The sequence below is a fragment of the Harpia harpyja genome, chromosome 5, assembly GCF_026419915.1.
Source record: "Harpia harpyja isolate bHarHar1 chromosome 5, bHarHar1 primary haplotype, whole genome shotgun sequence".
NCBI lineage: Eukaryota > Metazoa > Chordata > Aves > Accipitriformes > Accipitridae > Harpia > Harpia harpyja.
The window spans coordinates 62,019,439-62,040,482 of NC_068944.1; the positions used below are offsets into that span (position 1 = coordinate 62,019,439).

At 37.4% G+C, this 21,044-nt stretch overlaps 1 protein-coding gene across 1 annotated transcript in view; it reads right to left on the bottom strand.

The window, feature by feature from the left end:
• Positions 1–21,044, bottom strand: part of CSMD3 (CUB and Sushi multiple domains 3) — a 767,625-nt gene that overhangs the window by 482,131 nt on the left and 264,450 nt on the right. Inside the window, exon 6 of the mRNA XM_052787755.1 lies at positions 18,799–18,911. Within this exon, the coding sequence (XP_052643715.1) occupies positions 18,799–18,911 (113 nt within the window). The remainder of the gene's footprint in view (positions 1–18,798; positions 18,912–21,044) is intronic.

Genomic DNA, 21,044 nt, shown 5'->3' on the forward strand with positions numbered 1-21,044 from the left:
CAGTTCCAGATAGAACAATACTTGCTAAAGCTGGAAGTACATGTTGATATGACTTTGACACTCCTACTTTTTATTTTACGATGGAAGTTCAGATGTGTGGAAAAATAACGAATGATAAAACCAGTAATAATCGTCTTTCATTTACTCTTAATATCAAAAAATCTTTGCATCATTGCTCTCGAGTATCTAGGTCACATATCTAATCTTTGCCCTAAGCAGGCTAAATGCCCAAATTTTCTATTCTAAATCCAGTGTTAGGCCTCAAGAAGCTATTTGACACAATCTTATTACTAAAGATTACTAAAGTACTTTAAGACTCCAAAAATTTATCCAATGTATTAATCTTCACTACAGGGAAGATAATTTTAAGAGCTAATAATTTTTTTCTATGTTTTTAAATGGATTAGTACTTGTTACAAATAACGTGAAGTTCTCTAGAAAGGCTGTTCATTTACTAGGCAAATGGCAAAGACGAGCTTGCAGAAAAGGTATCTTGCCAGTTTACCTTTATATCAGTCTGTATATGTTGATTGCATAGGAAAAAATACAAATCTTAATACTTAAGCACATCTTTTGCATTGTTTACTCTACCTGCGTCTAGCAAAATTAACAAAGAATGATACAGAAATTCTGAAGACTGTAGCCTAATAAGTATAATTTTGCCGTTAGTAATACAAGGCCACAGGATTTGTGTTGACACCGTGCAGGCTTGCCTTGGCCTGAGGTTGTTTTCACTAGTTTTGATAATTTGTAGCGGTCAAGTGAATACTTCCTGACCTGTCTGTATTTCGGGAATGTTGTGCTCTGGGAATACTACATACAGTAAAGCTCTGATAAGCTACGTAGTCACTGCGTAACAAGCAACAGCCCTTTATACTTACTGAGGCTGAGGGAGGCTAATGTGCAACTTTCAGATTTTAGTAAAGAACAATGAGAAAGAAGCATCCTGTGTTAAGAAATATATAAAAAGAAACAATTGAACTCTGAGACTGAAGAGGAAGCACCCCCCCCAACACCACCATGAATATCAAACTCATCCCAGCACAGACCCTTGGATGCTATCAATTCATTGTAATCCCCACCCCAGGGGCACAGTGTAAAGGGTGAAAATAAGACAAGAGAAAAATAGTGGAGAGTAGGAAGGCAGTGCTTAACTTTCGTAAGTGTACTATTATTATCGAGGCTTTTCTATATTAGATAATTTAGACTACCAGACCATCAAAACTTTAAATGGAGTAATAATAAATTGTTAACTCCATTTAAATTGTGTTCCCTTCAGCCATAACAAGATTCTGTGTAACAATATACTATACAAGTGCATTACAAGCCAACTAACTTTAGATCTGAAGTTTTGTACACCAAATTTAAATTATATTTCTATGTATCTTATACCACTGAAGTATTGTTCAATGACTGTCAGGACTCTGAAGGCTCTAATGGCCCTAAACAGCACTGCCCAGCCTCCCCTGGGCCTCCTCCCACCCATGCCCATGGGTCCAGGAACCCTAGCCCGAAGCCAGCAATCCCTGCCCCAGTGATGCCGCAGCAGTGCTGGTCCCCAGCTCCCCACAGCCCTGCCCTGCCCAGCCATGGGGCTAAAATGTCCCTACCTGGCCTTGGCCTGTCTGCATTCCCATGGAGGTGCCCGATTCCCAGGCCTGGGTCTGCCTCCAGCTGCCCCCTGGCCTGCCCTGCTCCCTGGCTGCGGGCAGTGGGATCAGCACTGGCTGCGATGCCCTGCACTGCTGGCCCCCTCACAGATCCCCTGTGGTTCCCAGCTCGCCAGCCCTCAGGGAGCCATCGGCCCTTGCTGCACCCTGACAATCACTCTGAAAAATACAACACCTATGAACAAAGCAAAGCATTACATTTAACAAGAAGTATTCTTCTCTTACTTCTCACTCAGAATAAATAAATGAAGTTAATCTCTAAACAGAATAAATGTTAATTATAAAGTCTTCTCTTACTTCTCACTCAGAATAAATAAATGAAGTTAATCTCTAAACAGAATAAATGTTAATTATAAAGTAATGCAAAGTCAAACGATTTATAAATGAAACTCTATCATCTTTTATTTTTTTGTTTTATCTAAAAGGTCAGGACAGGGTAAAAAATAACACTTTTTAAGAACGGTCAAGTCCTAAGTGAGATGAAAACAATTCCTGGGAAGGAAGAAAGTTCCTTCAGTATAGAAACTGATTCAAAATCTACTTAGACTTTACAGAGATAAAGCTATTCCTGCAGAACATTATGTGCTGTCAGCATCAAGTGGGCAGTAAGTGAACTTTTAAGCTATGAAGTGGGCATCCAGTGCAAAACAAGAGCTTTGCCTCAGGAAAAGCTTTCCTGTGAAATGCCCCCAGTGATCCATTAGCCAACAATTTCACGATGTCTTAAGCTAAATGCTTACACATGAAAATAAATTTTAAAAGTATTCTTAAAAGAGTTATATATGTATTGCCTTAATGAGCATTTCAGGCAATTTTGCACCACTATACAATGATAGTAATGAAAGAGTTCTCCTTCAATAGCCAAAATGGTTACTAATATCTAAAATAGATACCTCAGTTACTGCAAGTATCTTTCCTCAGCAATGTATTAAGTTGTCCTTGTCCAGTCTCTAGCTCTACAGCTCTCAACCTTCCTAGGAAACTTGTTCCATTTTTCAATCACATTTACAGTAAAAAGGTTTCTTCTGTTTAAATGGAATTTCCCATATTTCAATATGTGCCATTCGCCATTTATCTTTTCACTGGGCACCACTGAGAATAGTCTGGCTCCATCTTCATTACTCCCTCTCATCAGATATTTATACACATATGCACCAACATCTGTGTTTCTTTTTAAAAATACTAATCTATTGAAGTGTCTTAAAAACTGATACTCTTTAAATCGGAATCACATATATTTGGAAGTGCGTATTTGAACTAGAAATTTAGAATAATATATGTTCTACAGATTCTTTCCACTTTTTTTCTTTCCTTTTCTTATAAAAATACCCTATTCTCAAGTCTGTCTTCTGTGACCATCATATTCTTGGATATAAGTTCTGTGGGTCAGCAAATCAATTTATTTCCTGAAAAACTCAAAGCTGACACTGAAAAAAACCCTAGGATCACATGTCTTTTTCACTCTAGAGATTACTCTCAAAAATAAAAATTAAATTTTTATGAAGTTATCAATATTTGTTAAGTTTGTTGAGACAGTGAAATACCCTTTCAAGCTGTTCAGCTTCCTTAAGTTATCTGAAATGTCTCCTTTATCCAAATCAAGGACATACAGATTCCTGGACTCAATCACAAAATCTATTCTTCCATGCAAAAATGGAAATTTAGTACATCCTGGTTTCATCTGGGTTAGAGTTAATTTTCTTCCTAGTAGCTGGTATAATGTGTTTTGGATTTAGTATGAGAATAATGTTGATAACACACTGATGGTTTTAGCTGTTGCTAAGTCAACGATTTTTCAGCTTCAGCAAGAAGGCTGGAGGGGCACAGGAAGTTGGGAGGGGACACAGCCAGGACAGCTGACCCAAACTGGCCAAAGGAATATTCCATACCATGTGATGTCAAGCCCAGTATATAAACTGAGGGGAGTTGGCTGGGAAGGGTGGATTGGTGCTCAGGGACTGGCTGAGCATCAGTCAGTGGGTGGTGAGCAATTGCATTGTGCATCAGTTGGGGTTTTGGGGTTGTATTTCACAGTTTTTTTGTTATCTATTATTATTATTATTATTGTTATTGTTATTATTATGTTTTATGTTTTATTATGTTTTATTTTTTATTTCAATTTTTAAACTGTTCTTATCTCAAGCCATGAGTTTTACTTGTTTTTGATTCTCCTCCCCATCCCACCAGGCGTGGGGGGAGGAGTGAGCTAGCAGCTGTGTGGTGCTTAGTTGTCGGCTGGTATTTAACGACGACAGAGTATTTTTCACAGAATTTGCCAATTTTCTAGAGTCATGCCAGAAAGCACGACTTTCTGGCTTCTTGCTTTGTGGGAGCCTGCTCTCAAAAATTTCTTTACCTCTATAAAAAAAGCTAACTACATTAGAAGGCACATTCATATTATTAGACCATGAAGATGACCAAAGAGGTCTTGGTAAGCAGAACTAGAATTCAGGTTTCAGACAACAAAAGGAACAAAACTCAGAAATCAGGATTAGGGTAGGTTATTTGGAAAAAAGCACAAATAGCAGGTCATAGAATGAGGGGGCTGAAATGCAGAAACTATTGCAAGCTCTCTACTTCAGACATTGATCTTAATGTGTCGTAACATATTGTGGGATGCTTTCCATATAACAGATACTTCAAACAGTGAGAGTAGAAAAATACCTAAAGACATTGTGCAGTATTTTTCATATATTTCCATTATTCTAGAAAACTACAAATTAAAGGCTGAAGCTGCACTGAATGTAGGCTGCTTCTGAATTTCTTTTTTTTTTCTTTAAAGAGAAAGATTATGTAAGAATACTGCATATAAAGAATAAAAGGTTTTTTTAATTCATTTTACCAGAGGCATGATACTTTTCAAATGAAGATACTTCAAAATAAAAATGGAATGTTCCCTTATTTCCAGCATACTGATATTAATGCCAGCATCAGAAACTTGACAAATAGGTATTGTAGAGAACATGAGGTAGTTTCATGTCCTTTCCTCTCTGAATCCCACTGAGATTACTGAGATGGGATAAGACAATCTAAGAAAATACCTGAAACCAAAGTCAATAGACTAAATTTACAGTATTCTAAGGTCCACCACTGACACAATAAGAAATAAAAGAAAGCAGGAGGCACTATACAGGATTTAGATGCTCTTTGTGCCATCATAAATACTAGAACATGAATATTCAATAAACCTTCTCTTGTGTGAAAGGAAGCAATTCCCTATTTCACATCAATGGGTTATACAATAATTCATGGGTTTCTGGGGTATAGAATTTTATTGGGGATGCTATGATTGTCACTAAGCTGATTTTTTTTCTGTTTATATTTTTAATTATTTCCATTAATTTATTTTTATACCTTTACATTAGTAATGTTCCATTCTTAATATCCCTGAGAAAAAATAATATCCTAAATATAAAAAAAGAACAGTTTCTCTGTGTTTTTACCTGCAGAAGTTTTTATGTTTTTCTACACAGGACTGTAACATTCTTTGCAGTATATCTAATTTCTTATAATTTAAGGTCCTTAGTTGAAATAACTACCCCTTAAATATTACTGGGATTAATACCAGCAAAAATTGTAAAAGGCATCTCTAAAACAAGTTTCATATCTTCTGTACAAACTAACTCAAACAGTGCTATGATTTGAGAATGATTTATGTAAACTTATCTTGATGGACACCAATTTGTATTAAACATGTCTTTTCTGGAATTATGTGAGCATTTCTCACTGGCAGGAAGCTTTGTCGGGTTGTTTTGGGGTACAAAAATTCCATTACAAATCTTTCTCTTCTCAGAAATATAACTAAGACATCAAAAACCTTCTGATCGGGTCTTGAAAATCCTTGAAATGCTCATTCTTAAAACTGAAGTTCTATTTGATGCTTACAGCATATCATGTTCTCTGTGTCTCTCATAAGGTTCTGGTTATTTCCACTTAGAATTTGGCTTCTGTCAAAACTGTCAACAGTTTTACCATCATTGCTAGATATTTGCTTTACATAAATTAAATGGCACTATGATCATCTTTGCAGAGGCAAGAGCTTCTGAAAGATTCTACAGAGTTCCAAAGCAACTTCTTTCATGTGTAAGACAAAGTTACTGGATAGCAGTGATTGAGAATTTTCAGCAAGTATCAAGTAAATTCATTCCCCCAGGAAACTGTACTTAAAAATAATTTTTTAAAAAAACAAAACCACACCACATTAAGTCTAACACAAGATGACTACAAAGACGAGTACAAAAACCACCATTTTTTCTCTGTACAAAGACCATGGGATACTTAAATGTCAATTAATCCCTCAAAAATGACATTGTGATAGCCTCCTGTATTGGCTTTGTGTGGCAAGGTTTTGGTAGCAGGGGGGGTTACAGGGGTGGCTTCTGTAAGAAGCTGCTAGAAGCTTCCCCTGTGTCTGACAGAGCCAATACCAGCTGGCTCTGAGACGGACCCGCCGCTGGCCAAGGCCGAGCCAATCAGCAATAGTGGTAACGCCTCTGTGATAACATTTTTAAGAAGGAAAAAAAAGTTGGGACAGACAGGAAATGGCAGCCGGAGAGAGGAGTGAGAACATGTGAGAGAAACAGCCCTGCAGACCCCCAGGTCAGTGAAGAAGGAGGGGGAGGAGATGCTCCAGGCACCGGAGCAGAGATTCCCCTGCAGCCTGTGGGGAAGACCATGGTGAGGCAGGCTGTCCCCCTGCAGTCCATGGAGGTCCATGGTGGAGCAGATATCCACCTGCAGCCCGGGGAGGACCACACGCCAGAGCAGGTGGGTGCCCGAAGGAGGCTGTGACCCCGTGGGAAGCCCATGCTGGAAAAGGCTCCTGGCAGGACCTGCGGATCTGTGGAGAGAGGAGCCTGCGCTGGAGCAGGTTTTCTGGCAGGACTTATGACCCCGTGGAGGACCCACGCTGGAGCAGTGTGCTCCTGAAGGACTGCACGCCGTGGAAAGGACCCATGCTGGAGCAGTTCGTGAAGAACTGCAGCTTATGGGAAGGACCCACGTTGGAGAAGTTCATGGAGGACTGTCTCCTGTGGGAGGGACCCCACGCTGGAGCAGGGGAAGAGTGTGATGACTCCTCCCCCTGAGGAGGATGATTCTTCCACGTTGGTTAATACTTATAAATTCCCATTAGGGTCACTGGGAAGATGAATGATGCTTAGCTTAAGTACTACTGACTGGTTTGTTCAAAGTGTCAAAAGTGTACTCAAATGGCTTCAAAAAACAGCAAAAGGTCAATTTCTTAAAATTGAAATTTCCTTCAAGACCATAATTATAAATTTTTTTAATCAATAATTTATTTAACACATACATGTTTTAGAACTTTCCAGGGGAAAATATGTTTTAAACAAGTGGCTTTTATATCTCTTTCATGAAAAGACAAAGTACCCAGGCTGCATACAAATGAGAAGAAATCCTTTCTTCTTACATCTCCAGTTATAAACCTACATATGCTATTTGCCTATTTGTTACACCTATACACTAAACATATAAATTAGGAATTAAAAGGTATTGCCTTTAATCCCAAGTTCACTATTAAGTAAGAAAAGAAGGGAAAGGAGTGAAACGTGAAGGAGAGTAGAAAAAGCAGCAGTTTGTTTTACTTTCAGAAGGTCAATATGTCTGTTCCCTTTCGTATTTGTGTCAGCTTTATTTAATTTGAATATATGTCCTTCAAATCAAGGATTCTCTTCACAAGTATTTTTACATATTATAGTGCACCAAGACAGTACTATATACTAAAACAGCACTACCTAAGCAATTCTGCCAGTTTTGTGAAAAGTGGAAGGCTTAGTGCTACCTAGTTTTCAGCTGCCCTGGATTGGGTCTCAAAAGACCCAGTGCCCTACTCCACTGGTAACTTTCTGGGTGACTTTGGGCAAGTCAATTCATTGGTATGCACCTCAGTTTTGGCATCCAAAACAGACATAATAACTACTTCCAGTACTATCCCTGCAATTCACAACTTTCCAATCTGTGTATCTCCCCTCCTCCCACAGCTCTATTTATTTTCAAAGCTGCAGGGTCCTACACTAGTCAATCACTTTTCAACTGGAAACTAATCCATGTGTTTGATGATCTTTGCTATCTTTCTCTGAACTTTCTTCAACTTTTCTGAACTCTTCTGAAACGCAGAGGTCAGAGCAACAACGGGAGTCAAGGTGCAGGTCGATTTATACAGCAGCATGTTTTCTGTTCTGTCCTCTACTCTTTTCCCAATATTTGGTTTTGAAAGCACTAAGGAGTGCTTTTTTAAGCAGTCTAAGTATGGACCTGAAGACTAGGTAGTGCTCTTAGTATACTGACTACTTTAGACCACATGAGCTTGCTGACATTACTGACAATAGTAATGATCAACAGATCTCATAATTTTATTTGCAAATTAAGATAATTTTGCAGTACTCACTACGCAAAGAGAGTTACCAGGAAGCAACACAAGCTAAGGTCTTTGAATTTCCCCACAAGTGCAGCAGCAATACTACATGAGTATAACTCTGAAACCCCAGGCACTTAAAGATAAATCGATTGATGCAGCGATGGTTTAGGAAGCAGTGGTACAAATCTCATGTGCTGTTAAAATAAACCTCTCTCTAAACAGAGTGACTACAGTCTGCTGTCACTCGAAGTAGTAAAGGTGCCCCTGACAAAGTGTAGCAAGAGCATCTTTGCCAACACTCTGGCCAACCTGCCGATTACAGGTTTATACTAAGAATGAAGGAGAGGGAGATAATGAGCCACATTTAAGCGACACAGTGGTGGAAAAAAGTAGAAAGGAAATGAAAGACTTACAGGAATGTGAGAGACTTCTGGAATGATAAAATAGGGTGAAGAGACCCCTGTTTCAAGTTTACATACATACACGCAGTCAGCCTGGGACAGAAGCAGGAGGAACTGGAGCTCCACACTCATTAATAAGGAGGAGCTGGTTGAAGACATGGTAGCTATGGCCACAGTTACCATGAAAATAATTCAAGACCCTGAGGAGAGTGAGGAAGGCAAGTAGCACAGCACTAATACTGGTAGATGGTAAGGGTCACAGGTTTGTGGTTAGTGGGTCATACTCTTCTCGGAGGATAGTAACAAGTGGAGCACTGCAGGACTTTATCCTGTGACCTGTCTTGTTTAATACCTTCATCAACAACCAGAAGGAGGCTATGGAGTGGACTCTCTTTAGGTTTGCAGGTAACACCAAACTGGGGGGAGTAGACAATGTTTGAAAGTAGGCTTACCATGCAGAGGGACCTAATACAGGCTGGAGGAATGGGCCAGCAGGAATCTTATGAAACTAAACAAGGGCAAATTCAACCCTTGGCAACAGGAAAGGCTGGGGTCTGACTGGTTGGGGAGCAGCTCTACTGAAAAGGCCCTGTGGGTCCTGGTGGACAGCAAGATGAATGTGAGCCAGCAGTGTGCCCTGATGAACAGCACCCTGAACTGTATTAACAGAAGCATGGCTGATACACTGATGGAAGGGATTATCCCCACCTCTACTGAGCACTTAGTTCTGTCTCCAGTTTGAGAATCACCAAAAGGAAGCAGCCCTGGAAAGAATGTGATAAACTGGAAGGAGTTTGGCAGATGATCACCAAGATGGTAGGGACTGGAGCACTTGCCCTGAGAGGAGAGGCTGAGAAAGCTGGACTTGTTCAGCCCAGAGCAGAGAGCTTTAGGGGGGCCTAAAAGGAACCTTCCAGTACATATGAGGTGGGAGGACAAGAGGAAAGGTTGTAAGTTGAAACAACAGAAGTTCTGAGCAGATACAAGGAGAAACTTTTACCCTGTGAGGACAGTCAAGCTGTGAACAGATTGAGCAACCTGGCTTTATCTCAAAGCCCAGGATTCAGACAAAAAAAAAAAAACAACCAAACCCAAAACATATTGACATCTCGAAAGCCAAGCAAGTAAATGAATTTAAAAAAAAAAAAAATCACTCTTAGGAGATGCTGCAAACACTTCAGTATTCACACTGCTATTCTACTGTTGTTCTGGCAATTGTCAAACAGAAACAGAGAAGGTATGTACAACATGGTTCTCGGAGGGCTTTTACCAACTTTTCTTTCAAATATGAATGGTACTGAAATTTGACATAATGAAGATCTAAAGAAATTATATAACTGAGAATCTCTTTGGTACTACTTAGTGATTTTACAGATTAACAAATACCATATAATAATGTTTACTAGTATGCAAAGTTTATTGTCTCAGCTGCACTCAAGTGAAAACACATTGTTAAATGGAGGTATATGTTTAATTAATTTCCAGGTGCTTGTGAATGGGGAAAAAAAGTTAAATTCCTTCAGCTTTCTGGTACTTCTACTGATAACAGTACACAGATAAAGAAGCCCATATTTCAAAGTATATAAGAACTGAGGTGGAGAAAGTGTAGCTGGAAACTGAAAAGGTAATTCAGAAAATTCTTTCATTCCTTACTTGGAGTCAAAGTCATTAAGACATTAACTTTTCATTAAATAGATTTGACTCCTTATTTACTAAGGAATTTGGGGGATACTTTACAAAAAGGTACTTTAACTTCTGGAATTAGATAATCTTAGACTTAGTTCTGAAGAGTAAAGCCAAATGTACTCAACCTTAGCTATACTGGGAATGAGTAAAAACTATAGTATCTCATTTAACACTAAGAAATCACTTCTGACATAACATATTGCATATTCCATATTCATATTCATATTCCAGAGCAGAATTTTGGACCTAATTTTTCTATTAGAAAAATAATAACTTTCCTATCTTTACGCAGAAGACTATTCAGCACATTACTCAGTCTTCACACATATGGTGTGATTAGAGTCTTCACAAATAATAAAGGAGGGAGAAACATTTAAAAGAGCACAACAACTATATTTCACATATTTTATGCCTCAACATATAGCTATCCAGTTCATACAATTGAATTTAAAACTAAATAACAACTACTCTACCTTTATCCTCAAGGACCTGAGGATAGGATCTCTATCAAAAGTGCAAGTGTTCTCAAGCAACTAGACAACAAACGAACAACTGCATCTTTAGGCTAAAGAGAAGAAACAAACACAGAGAGAACAGATAATTCTGCACAGTAATTTATGCAGTCTGATTAGAAAGTACATGGGAAACTTGAGTGTGAGGCAAGACAAAAAATCCCACATTCAGTTACTTCATTATCTAGTTCTCTACATATGGCTGTTGTTTTCTTATCAAATGATCTCTTTCACTGTGTGGGTGTCCCCCAAAGGTACAAAAAAACCTCTCCAAAATGAAAAATTACCTCCTACAATTAAAAAAGTTGAAAATGCTGGGTGGGGGAGGAGGGAGGGAAGGAAATGGGAGTAAATCATCCAGCAGAAATAATTCTAATACATCTGATGTCACTGACAGTATTCATTTTAGCATTTAAAATCTGTTTTCCAAAGTTAGACCACTTGGTGTTTGTTTCCTTCAGTGTCCAGTAAACTTCATAATGGTCAAAGCTATTCAAAAACTAACTGGAATGGCTTAGCACTTTGAATTACAGTGAAATAGTTTTCACTGCAGAGAAAATAAGTCACTTAATGAAAAAGCCCAAGCATATTGTGAGAGCATTTGAATGTCAACATTTCTCAAAGGGGAAACAAAATGTTCCAACAGTTTATTTCAATACCACTAAATATTCTGAATGTAAACAAGTGTTTTATCCCAGGTTTTTCCCTCAGTTGTTTTATCATCTTGACATGAACAGATCACCAGTGCAATGTATTCTGCTGTTTGGTGGCCATGAAGCATACAGATATACAGGTAAAATGTTTTGACCTTATCAAAAGGAAGTATTTTGAAGGTCCTATAAACTCCACAGTTTATGTACTATTATTAGAAGATTTACACTGCCAGAGAATATTTATTTTAATAGTTAATTTTTCTTGAATTGTAGTTGGTTTCCTTAGAGGATTCCTTATCTATATATATTTATATATATTTAAAACATTTATATATATACATATATATATGAATAGGATCACTAAAACCACAATATTTTTTTTTTTCCTTTCCATAAACCAGGGCCGTTCAGATAACCTATGGATTTTATAGTTTGAATATCCCAGTTTCCTGGGGTTTTTATTGTTGTTTGAAATGTTGTTTTTCATTTCAATTTATAAATACCTGAACTTCCAACAAAACTGAATTAAGTAAGGAAAATACTTTCTTTCTAAGTATTACCTAAATTGAAATAAAGAGTAATTCAGTATATTTTTTCTCTTCTACAGAGGAGATGGAATTACTTATGGTCAGTAGTACATAAAACAGTGTCATTTGCTCTTTTGTAAACAATGAACAGAAGTGAGTAGAATAGTAAATGAAGTAGAAATATATTAAAATGTTTGAATGCACCTAAAACATTAGAGGTTTTTCTTTAGGACAAGTGTGCAATTAAGAAGACACATCTGTTAAATCATTAAAAAATGGGAAAGACTCTTTACTGCATCACTTAACATTTATTTCAGAAGTAAATTACAATCCATCAGTTTAAACATCAGCACAGACTACTATGTTTTCATATTTAACATTAGTTCTATTGACTTTTTAAATGAATGATGATCTTATTTGAAATAGAAAAAAGTGAGTTAAAATTTTAGAAACAGGTCTTTCTGGATCTGTATACAGTATCAGAACTAAACTAACCACTAACAGTGGTGTTATTAAAACCTATAATTGGGAGAATTCTAAGAATAAGTACTTTAAAATGGGAGGGTCAACAAAACACAGCAATTTTTCTCCTCTCTGACCTGACTACAGCAAAATCATGTCATTCTGTGCACTGTCATTGTGTGGGTGTATAGCTGTGAATAAAAGACATCTCAAGAGTGTAAAGGTGAAAAATCATCTGTTCAGAAAGTATAGCTCAGTATAAGATGAAGAAGAGCTAAGAGACCCACAAGTATGAAAATCCACAAAAAACATTTACTTGGGCGACAATGTATGCCATTTAAGTTCTTGTTATGCCTGGAAGCAGGGAAAAAAAAAGCTATCTGCTGAGAAGCTCTGGTAATTTCCTTTCATTCCATGAAAAGAGGGTTCCTTTTTCCTTCATCCATTGCAAAATCAGGTAGCCATCTGGGTTGTTTTGACAATAGAAGTTCAGGGGATGAAAAGTCACAGATTTAGAATTCTGAGAACTAAATATCTGCCTAAAAGAATAAAAAAATCTGTCATCTGTCCAATAAATTACCAATGCAACCAGCAACTTATTTACACTGCCCTAAGCAGAAGCAGGCACAGCCCTTATTTAAGTAGTGGACTTCCACAGATGTGACACAAGTGATGCAGCACCTTAATTTCCCCCAGGGAATCTCAAGCCCATGAGCATGCTGGTAGTAAAAAGCCATTTCAGTTAAGTGAGTAGTCACACTATGTGAGATTCAACCTGAGATTAAGACACCTACATCTGCATGTCTATAGTTGCGCTAGGTATATAAACTTTTATAATAAATGGAAATCTAGTCAGTGTAGTCAGTGGAATGTAATGTTTTAATTCATTTTAAAGTACATACCTTGGACCGGACATAACAGTTGCCTGTATGCTGTTTGTTGTCATTTTAGGTGTTCTTCCCTGTCTTGTAGTTTCTGTGCCAGAATGTCATGGTCTCCCGTAAATTCTAATTTGCCAATACCATGAAGATGTCTCATTTACTCTAGAGCACCTCTACCCCACCCCTACCATGTGGTCAGCTGAATCACTCTGCAACCTGCTCTGACAGGATTACCGAGGTATGGGGAAGATTCAGTTGCCCATACATAGTTTGGGTTGGTGCAATTGTGTTACTTCATAACATACTGCTTTGCAACACCTTGGTTTGTCTGCCAGAAGAGCCTCTGGACTTCTGCCACTGCCATAAAAATATCTTGGATACCCTAGGTGATATCATACATCAGTGCACATATATTCATGTACAACTGAACTGTGCCCCACAGCTCTCCAACTTTAACGGGTATTTAGATACCTATAGGTGTCTACACCTATAGGTTACAATACAGAGACATCTACATTTTGGTGTCTTGGAGCTGTTTCTCACCTAAGACTTCATTATGACTGCTGAGCCTTCCGGCAGTAGTACGGTGTACTGTTTGTTGCAACAGCTTTTGAGATGAGGAATGAATGACAAATTATGTTTAAATTGTTAGATGTTCTGAAAAAAAGTGATAAAGACAGTTTTTCCCTTCTGGCAACTCTAGCTGTGATGTTCTCAGGCAGCTTAGTACTACTTACTTTTGTTCTTTACCTGATTGCCAATTGCTTCAAGTTCTCTCTCAAAGTAAAACCAACAAAAAAATCTAAGAAAAGTCTAACTCCATAAATCATTTCTGAATGAAGATACATTTCTATTCATATACCAAATGACAGAAAGAAAAGAACAGTGGAAAATCAAACAGAGAAAAAGAAAAGTTTTCAACATCTGTTTTCTCCACATTGCATCACACATTGAAAGTGCTGGCATTTATCCAACTTCAGCTCTACATACTTGGCTGCCAAGTATTAAGCAGAGTAACCATTTGCATGTTTTCAACATGAGCATGACAGCTAAATTTTGTTCTATTCTGAAAAGCTCAAGGATATGTTTAATCTCTTCATCTGTATTTTCCTATAAGCAAAGATTCTTAAAGGAAGGCAGATGTGACTGTGCACTCAGTCGACATATTTGATACTATTTTGTTCATAGTAGAAGCATTAGTTTGTACATGGCTTAAACAGAGGTAAAGGAAAGGTGGAAGGAAGCAAAATCAGTTAAGAAATGGATTTCACAAGTGAAATAAATAGCAAGTATAGGGCTACTACTGAAACCTTCCACAGCTTTTAAAGAGGAGGAAGGGAGAGAGGGAGAGAGAAAGGATGCTGGATCTCAAAAGATAGCGAAGTTATAGACTCTTAAAGTAATGTTTAACTATCAGAAAATGGAGAATTCTTTTCCAAACGCCCTTTCAGAGTCTGGGTGTGCTTGACATAAAGAATACTGAACTTTGTGTATGCCAGCCTGCAAGACTGTAAACTGTGAAACTAACTTAATCCCTTCTGTCCACTTAGATAATATTATGGCAAAGAGTAGCCAACAGAAAGCAGCAAGCAAAAGGAACTTTTACAGAAACTGCAAATGGATGGTGTAAAAATGCACAACTAATTTTAGAAACAGCAAAAGAGGACTACCAGTGCCAAGAAACATTGGAGCAGCAGCTTCAGGAAGATCCAAAGAAGCTTTGGTTCTACTTCAGCCAACAGTTTCTAACTCAAAAGGAGTTTTAAGAAAGCAGTAAGGACAGAAAACATCAAGACAAAGAACCCTCAGTGAATAGAAAGAAGTGCTGAAACATGGGCGATCAGACAAGCAAGAACAAGAGTGTCTTGGTTATGACACCACAACCTGGGTAGGGAAACATTTTGATTCTCTTCTAATTGACATGTATCACATTGATTATCCATTACCAACATCTTTTAAATATTGTATAATTCAGTATCTTTCATGAATTGAAATGCCTATTAAAAGAAATTAATACACATAACCTGCATGAGGATGTACTTATACGAAGCTGAGTAGGCCATGTGAGGCTGCCTTGTGAAAAAGAATCTTAAAAAAGCAATTTTCATAGATTTAAGAGAACAGAAGGGAATAAGATTTGGTTACTTCATATCCTGCCTAAAAAGTGGCCATAAGACTTGCTTATTTTCTTTTGTTTGAATAAAAAAACCAACAAGGGTTTTTTATCAGATTGTAATTGGTATAAATGGCAGGGGTTTGGTAGCAGGGGGGCGGGGTTGCTTGCATGTGTGACCTCTGTGATGGGAGGTCAGGGGTTGCCCCATGCTGGTCACAGCTGGTTCTAGCTGGCTCCGCAATGGACCCACCACAGGACACAACTGAGCCCATCAGCAGAATTTGTGGCATCTCTGTGAAAATCTATTTAAGATAAGGCAGTAAACTCTGAGAGAAAGGAACAAGGCCAGAGCAGGAGTGCTTAATTCCAGAACTAGTAACACCCTCAAAGGGACTGGAGCCTGTGGATAACCTACACTGGAGCAGGTTCTTCCCCTAAGAGACTGTGGCCCATGGTCAATGCACATCAGAGCAGAGGAAATGAGTAAGAAGGAAGGAATGGCAGAAGAGTGAGAAATGAGGAGTAGCAGAAAGAAACTCCTACACCTTGACCTGAACCTCCTGCACTGCCCATCACATCACTGAAGAGACAAAGTGTAATCTGTGGTGAAGCAGATAGAGGAAGGGGAAGGAAAGGTGTCTGGAATGAAGTTAAGCCTGCAAAAGGGGAGAGGAAAGGTTATCTTCCCTAATTTTTAACTATTTGTCTTTGTTTACCAACACCCAAATCAGTAATTAAATGTTTTATATTAAGACTGTTTTGTCCAGGACAGTAGCTGATGAGTGATCTTCCCTGTCTTCATTTCAACTCACAAGTTTTCTCACTCTTTTTCTTCCTATTTTCTGCCCTGTTCCACTCTGGGGGTGGAGTGAGCGAGTGGCTGTGGGGGTGCTTTGCTGCTACTCAGGGTCAAACCAGCACCCAAATATACTAGGACAAAATGTGCAGTTGTGCAAACAAAAGAGCAAGCCAAGGCAGTGATCAGGTGAAAAGAGTACTGAAGTGCCAAGCAGTGATGGAGTAAGAATTATGCAGTGTTCTGAAGTTCAGAATTTTGAGTCTGGCTCCTTTGAAAGATGCAACAATAGAATAAAGAAAGTTAAAGCAGATGAAGTGGTAAGAAATTAGTAATTCTGGTTATAGTGGTACTACGCAGGGAAGATTAAGTTTCAAGGAGGGAAGTCAGAAAGAAATTACAGTCATATCTGTGTTAGTTAAGCAAGGGAAAGAGCAAGTTTTTACAACAGTTATTACAGTGTAGTACAGCGATTATACAGGCTATTGAAAGGATTAACAGATACCCTCTCAAAAGTGATGCAGAAATAAACTCCTGAAAAGAAAAACAGACACCTGTATCTGTACTACATGGCTCTTTGGAATACTTTATTTTTTATCAGTTATCTGCTTTTGTGACAACTATGTCAGCGCACCAGTGAAATTAGTTTTTGAAAATGGTCTTTACAAAAAGGCTTAAAGTCGTCTCTAACTGAAAAAAATGAACATTTCGGTTCTTAACAAACTGAAACATTTTGTGCTATACATTTTTATTTGTTTTCTAAATGTATGAAAGATTTTTAATATGTTTATTTAATTTCCTCACACTCTCTCCTTTAGCCTGCCATCGACCCAGAAACCACTTCTTCCTATTAGTTGACAATGCATTTTTCCATTTTCTACTATTAAGGTTAATTTTTAATGATCATATCTGCTTGAGTATGCACATTTAATGCTTTTACATGCTGAAATTATTAACCTCCTACATGTTTTTTTTCAAAGAATTGTAAAAGATATTTTCTTCATTTTAGGCATGGTGGACTACTGCAGCATTTCACAACTTAGTGTAGAGTAGACTTTAACATACATTCAGCAATATACCATTAAAAATCAAAGGAGCAAACCAAAATAATAGTAAAAAACCCATAATGTAATCACTACAAATTTAGGTGGTAAAGAGAAATAGAAGATATGCAGCATATTCGAATGTCTCACACCTACCAACTCACATGCTTTATATGACTTGCAGAAAACACATTTTTAAACTAAATAAAAGTCTATTCTCTTTCATTACCTATTATCTCACACTTTTGGCAGGAATGCAAGTATGTGTGTCATCTGAGACATAGTTTGTTCTCCTTTTCTCAGTAGTTCAAAGTGAACATCTCAACAATCCAAACTACTTCACATAAACCACCAAAATAGTTATCACATGGTTTCTCAATTGTAGGGTAGGATCTAATAGAGAAAGTTCCTACTTTATAGCTTTTAACAGTCCCGTAAGCTAGTGATTTCCCAGTAAAGAGTGTGGTTTATCGTACTTGGTATGAAGGATACCACGCAAAAAATGAGTCAGTGCTTTTCATAAACAGTTATAGCAGCCCTGGAGCTACAGTAGGAAGGCTCCTTTTACCTAAATTCACTCAGGATACGCATTCCAGAACATCTATGAACTCGGGAAGTTCAAATACAGATACACAATATTTGCTGAAATAGTAATCAAATTTGTTCTGTTGTTGTATGGAATATGTTATCTGAGGCAATCACACAGAGTTGTAAAAAGTTTACTATTATAAAAGATCAATTACATAAAAAAATTAGTCCTAGTCTTTTGTTAGTTGCTATTTTTACATTAGTTGATTAATTTTATCAGATTCTGCAAAAATTTATGTAGCTAATCTCTTCCTATGATAAATCTCCTATAGAGAACTGTAAAAGAAATTCCTGAACTAATCTCATTTGGAATGCCATGATTTTTTTTTCATCAGATAAATGGAAAAGCACAAAAGCACATAAAGGGTAACTGTTCCCTGAAGATCCATTAATACACTGTAGATACTGAAAAATATTATTTACAGTAATACTTGTAAAAAAGCAGAAAGTATTACCACACACTAATGAAGCTCAGTTTTCATTAGCACTTCATCATTAGAATGACCTTGTTCTAAATGGTGATATTCCCAAGTTAATGCTTCAGATGCTTTCATTCTTACTCAAAATAATGCTTGTTCATAAAAAAAGTGGATAAGAATCTTACAGGTTAATTAAACCCTTAGTAGCACAATGCATTCAGAAATGGGTAGTAAGAGATAGTAGCGATTAAATGGTATATTAGTAAATAGAAACTTACTCACTGTTTTACAAACATGACTTAAACAACCATAGAGGCAAATACACATTTTAATGATAAAAACATTATTTCTGTATCTGTTACACAACATCTTTCACAATATTAGGACCATTTTAAAAGCTAAGTACTTGCACAGGATAAAGTGAAGTAGATATCTGCTGTAATTTTTTATAACTGTATTTAGATACACTAGATAATACACTACCCATATTCTGACATACTGTAATTTGATATAACAGGTTGCAGAGCTGAATTTATCATTTATGCAAATACAAACTACACTTTTATGAAGATTTTTTAAAATGGCCCTTCCCATTTCCTCTACAACTTCAGGCACTTTTTTATTTAACAACAACAACCACAATAAAAAAGGTATTTTTTTAAATGTACCTTGGTAGTGAGCACTAAATCCACGGTATCGGTGATTGCTGTCTGTTACAAAATGTAGTCTGAGCCAGTTTTTGTTGCTGATAACTGGAGGAGGTATATTCATTCCAGAGAGCCTGAAATAAAACAAACAAATAAAAATTATTATTAAAAGATTAAAAAATGATCAGGGCTGAAGATCAGTAGATTTTCATAAACCTTCGATAAAGGTCTTGTGCGGAAAACCTTTTTTTTCAAACACACACTCATTGACATGCCCTCTGTGGGACTTTATATTTATCAATTAATAGTATGTTATGACAAGCATGAACAGACAAGATTGTCTGCTATGCATGACCAAGTGATGGGATACAAATCAGTGCTAATCCAGAAACCACACAGTAATATTATTGGTCAGGCACAGCACTATCATGATGCAAGTACATGACACTCAAGCTAGAAAGAGTTTGCATCTATCCAGGGCAGTTAACAGGTTAGGGAGAACAGTGCTCTGGGCACCAGGAAAAGGATTGTACCCTGTGACTTCCATGTTAAAGATATGGAACAAGAGAGCTTAGGTTATGCAGGCCAACATCGAAAACTATAAAACAGATATCTATTTTTCAAGAGTAAGTACTTTTCTAAATTCAGGGTACAAAGAAATAAGAAATACTCCATCACTTCAGTGAATCTGAAAATTAGTTATTGAAAGTACAAGAAAAGTAGGGAATTGTGGTGAATTGACCCCAGGTAGCAGCTAAGTACCACACAGCTGCTCACTCACTCCCCTCCCTGCCCCTGACAGCAGGACAGGGGAGAGAATAGGAAGAGCAAAAGCAAGAAAACTCCTGGATCAAAATAAAGACTTTTCAGAAGTCAATTTAATAAGTGAAGAGGGGAGAAAATAGCACAACAAAAACAAGTGATACAAGGGCAATCATTCACACGTCCAACAAGCAGACCAATCAAGCCAGTCTCCAAGCAATGACTACCTGCCCCCCCAGCCCCTCTCCTCCTTTTTTATTGCTGACCATGAAGTTATATGGTATGGAATATCCCTTTGGTCAATTTGGGTCAGCTATTTATGTTTTGTCCCTTCCCAGCATCTTGTCTATCCCTGGACTACTCACTGTGGGGACAGAGTGGGGGGGGGGGAGAAAGCTTTGATGCTGTGCAAGCACTGCTCAGCGAGAGCCAAAACACTGGTGTGTTATCAACTCTGGTTTAGTCACAAATCCAAACCACAGCACCGTATGGGCTTCTATGAAGAAAATTAACTCCAAGCCACTAGACCCAGAATACAAAATTATCTGGATATTTTTTGTTGTTTGTTTGTTTTTTTAACATCAGGATGTTACTCCAATTACTGTACTCTTCCATCTTGACTTGCTCATTTGGAAGGTCTGAATTAGAGGTAATATTTTTTTATTATTATGTTTGTCACCAAGACCAGAAAGATAAGTCACATCTTCAGGATGTCAACATACTTATCTATGTCCTTCCATTTATTTCTAAACAGAGCTCTTCCTGTAGTTAAAATAAAATACTAGCCAACAAGAATACCATTTTATGTTCAGACATTGTGGATTCCTATTCTATTTTTTTAAAAAAAGAAGAAAAAAAACAGAAAAGAAGATGAAAGTCTGTAATGAAACAGGTCATAAAGCTATTCAAGCAATGCACAAGTGAGAGAATGAGCAGATTCCTTGCTTTTACAAAGGACTTTTCATCTAACCTTTGAGATGGCTTTGCAAAATGCAATAATGTCATTATCAATATTGTTATCCCCATTTTACAGACAGAAAAACTCATGCACAGAGAGGGAAAGCAACTCAATCACGTATCAGACCAGCAACTAAAAGAAAATTGTAAGAAAAAACCTGCAAGTTCAGAGCTCTGGCTTTTACAACTAAAATCTAATCGGCATTGCCTGGTGAATGGCTGCACATAGTCTTTTGGAATGCACAGTCCTCCCCTACTCCCCTTTATCAAATTAGAAACTTTTGTTTTGAGTTATCTTTAAAAAGGCATGTTTTTCTTGTTTCAAGTAGAAACAAATTTGACATTTTGAAATTCCTTATCAAAGTCTGAAGACTTTTATGCAGTGCTCTGTGCTGAAATACTACTTCATTTTTATTTTAGTGTTAAGTGGGTTTTTTTGCAGCTGTCCTATGAAAATCTTTGTAGGAAAGTTAGATGAATATGATAATCTTAACAAATACAAGTGATACACTCAAAACTAAGAAAATTAAATCAAAACAAAATATTTT